This window comes from Apaloderma vittatum, unplaced genomic scaffold, assembly GCF_000703405.1.
Source record: "Apaloderma vittatum isolate BGI_N311 unplaced genomic scaffold, ASM70340v1 scaffold4652, whole genome shotgun sequence".
Lineage (NCBI taxonomy): Eukaryota > Metazoa > Chordata > Aves > Trogoniformes > Trogonidae > Apaloderma > Apaloderma vittatum.
The window spans coordinates 36800-39929 of NW_009702936.1; the positions used below are offsets into that span (position 1 = coordinate 36800).

The 3130-nt window shown below is 35.1% G+C and overlaps 1 protein-coding gene across 1 annotated transcript in view; it reads right to left on the reverse strand.

Moving 5' to 3' along the window:
- The window catches only part of CACNA1D (calcium channel, voltage-dependent, L type, alpha 1D subunit), a 173541-nt gene that overhangs the window by 19363 nt on the left and 151048 nt on the right, over window positions 1-3130 (reverse strand). The window contains 1 exon segment of the mRNA XM_009864410.1: window positions 2044-2174. Coding sequence (XP_009862712.1) covers window positions 2044-2174 — 131 coding nt within the window.

The window sequence follows — 3130 nt, forward strand, 5'->3', positions numbered from 1 at the left end:
AGCAGGAACAGCATGATAAAGACATAAAATCCACCATAACTGTTACATGGAATTCCAGTGTTTACAATGGAGGCGTGACTTGTATTGACATAAGTCATCACAATTTCCCTAAGAAAGTGGATGAGAGACAGTGACGCTGCATGCTTCTCCTTTTTTCAGTATACCGTTCACCAGAAAGATCTGTAAAGATCAGTTTACTTAGAGCATTTGAGAGAATAAATGGAAAGAATAGCTACTATTAGCTCTCCAAGAACTGAAATAATACCCTCATATAGTTACAAGCAATTCACAGATCATTCAACTAATTCCTTAAGTTGAATAACAAGTTGATGGTATACCCATAACATATTCTGGAAAAAATGGTTGTTAAGAACACAGGGGTTTTAAAACACTGAAGTTTTACAAGCATTTAAGCTCTCTACAAAGCAAGTGTGGAATGAAGAGGCTGAAAATGGAGAGACATCAGCTTTTTACATAAGGCCAAAAAGATCCTCTGTGATCATTTGTAATAACTTCCTTAAAATACACTCTCCAGGCCTGCTCTCAGGGGCATTGATTAGAAGAGATCAAATCCTTCTTCAAGTACAACATCCCTTTCAGAAATATATCCAGGTCTGTTATAAATCTGTATTTTATATAATTATTCTATAATTATCATTCTATATAATTCTATAGTTATAATTCTATTATTATTCTGGCTTTTTTACTTGCTGTAGTTTTCTACATTGAATTATACATATAAAATCATATATATAATTATATATATGTATACTTGATTAGAAACCCTTAAGACTGGGCTTTTTCCCAACCATAGGATTCAGGTTTCTCTGAAACTGCATTTCCACTTTTATTTGGTAAATCAAAATGAGTCACTACTGATTTCTTTAGATAGACAAAAGTAGAACAGAGGAAAATGGGGAGAAAAAGACAGAAAGATGAAAAGAGAGAGGAGAAGAGACAACGTGTGTCAGAGCTGCCAGCAGAGACATTCTTAGAAGAGAGAAATAAAACAAATAACCCGCTTAAGACAGCAAAGATAAAAGTACAAACTAGCAGGAGTTTTAACAAAGGAAACAGTATCTGAATCAGGTTAACACACATTTTCCCTTTTTAGAAAGGATTTTTCACAATACACTCCTAAATTTTGGCATCAGAATAAAAAACTATCAGAAACATTAAACATCTTTATAGTTTGTAAGAATCTACCTATTACAAATAGAAGTTCAGGAAGTCCCAATGCAATAAAAATGGTGCAGTGTATGATGTCTGGAATTATTTGAGGACAGCTTTCCATTTGCTTGTGTCAAAGTTCATAACACAAAGGACAGAAGTTCGTAATATCACTGGACAGAAGTTTTAAGATCACATATACTCTATGGACTGCTTGCTGCAGGCCCGTTGAGACACAGATGGCCAAATCTATTTTCCTGGTTTCCATTCGACAGCTTCTTTTAAGAGACAGACAGAAGTATATGACATTAATGCATATTACTTTGTATAAAAGAAATTTATGAATGTGAAGTTCAAAATTTGCGAATATTAAAACAGACTGATAGGAAGGTATTTTACCAGTAATCATAAGTGGAAGAGAAAAAGAACAATGAGAATTAAGATGAAAAACGATACTGCACAAAAACCTCTTTACTATGAGATAAAGCATATCGGGAAGTTATCCGTGAACTGGCTTATAACATTTTAAGAACACAAGAAAAAGCTAAAGAAAAACGAAGAACCAAAATTACTCAAAAGTTCATTTATCTCACTTTACATTAGCAACTTCAGATTGAGATGTATCAACTAGACTTGCTAAGGAATTTTATAACCATTGCTACTGTGTGAGTTATCCACAGAGAATAATTTTTCGCACTTACCTCGGAACAGACAGCATAGCGGGATTACGTTTTACGTTTCTGATGAACAAAGGCCAAAAGTATCCCAGCTAAATAAAATCCTTGCAGCACTGCACAATCATCAATATTCATCTACCTGCTATTTCAAGTAAGCTCACAAAATGGTTAGTTAAAAATGTAAAAACAAAATCACCTGCAGAGCAATCGTGGTATTCTTCGCAGGATATTTCCCCACCAGTCCTTGTTCTTTGCGTTTCTTGAATTTCCTAAAGTAGTCCTGTATCAGGAAGGTGGCATAGAACTTCCCCACGGTTACCTCATCATCTAAATGAACAGACCAGACAGATCTCTCCCAAATCAGCACATTTATCAATAGCCTGTACACTCAGATCTGATTGACGGGGAAAATGTGATGGGTGCAATAGGTTCTATGCTTCCAGCTTACAACAATGGGACCTGTAACTAGCTTAAAAGCAATGTTTTAGCAAGCAGTTTAGCCTCAGTCGGTCAAGAGAACTCATCCTGAATATGGAAGAAAATTCAATACTTTTATAGAGTAGTTTTAACACAGGACTTTTAAGTAAGTTCATGTAAGTTTCTAACAAAACCATAAACATGTTTGTATATGAACAGAAGCTGACTGGCTTTAGTTACTTGGAATAAAAAAGATTAAAATAAAAGCTACATAGACTTATGTTCATAAGAGTGACTCTATAAAAAAAAAACCCGTCCTGCTTACATCTTTTTTTTTACTCACTGCTGAATCAAATTTGCTTAGTCAGTGCATCAATATAGGATTGCTCTTATAGTATAAGGACTTCAACATCTTTATAGCTGGCTTCGCTATCCATATTTTTTCATTGGTTTCATGCCCTCACTGTAATATCTGAACACCTTCTAGTTTGAACTTCGTCTCTGTTCCAGACGCTCATGTTAGGCTCTATCTTCTCCTATCTTATTGTCACCAAATAAGAGAAGATTCCAGACTCTGAGGAACTCCCATAGGGGATACAATTCTAAAGATTTCCTATAAAGCTTTTGTTTAAATGAAGACGTGGTCCTTAGCCACTTTCTGGACAGCAGGTGATGATACTAGTAAATACAAACAGTGCCTTCCCATATTATTGTCCTGTAATAGGTCTGCAATGCTAATAGAAATTAGTTAATTTAGCACAGTTCAAAAGGCAGGCAAACAGCAAGTGCACTAAAACCTAGCAGATTTACAGAGTCACTGTTGTGAACAAAATTCAAATTTCAGCGTTCAAAGGCAGATACCTGCT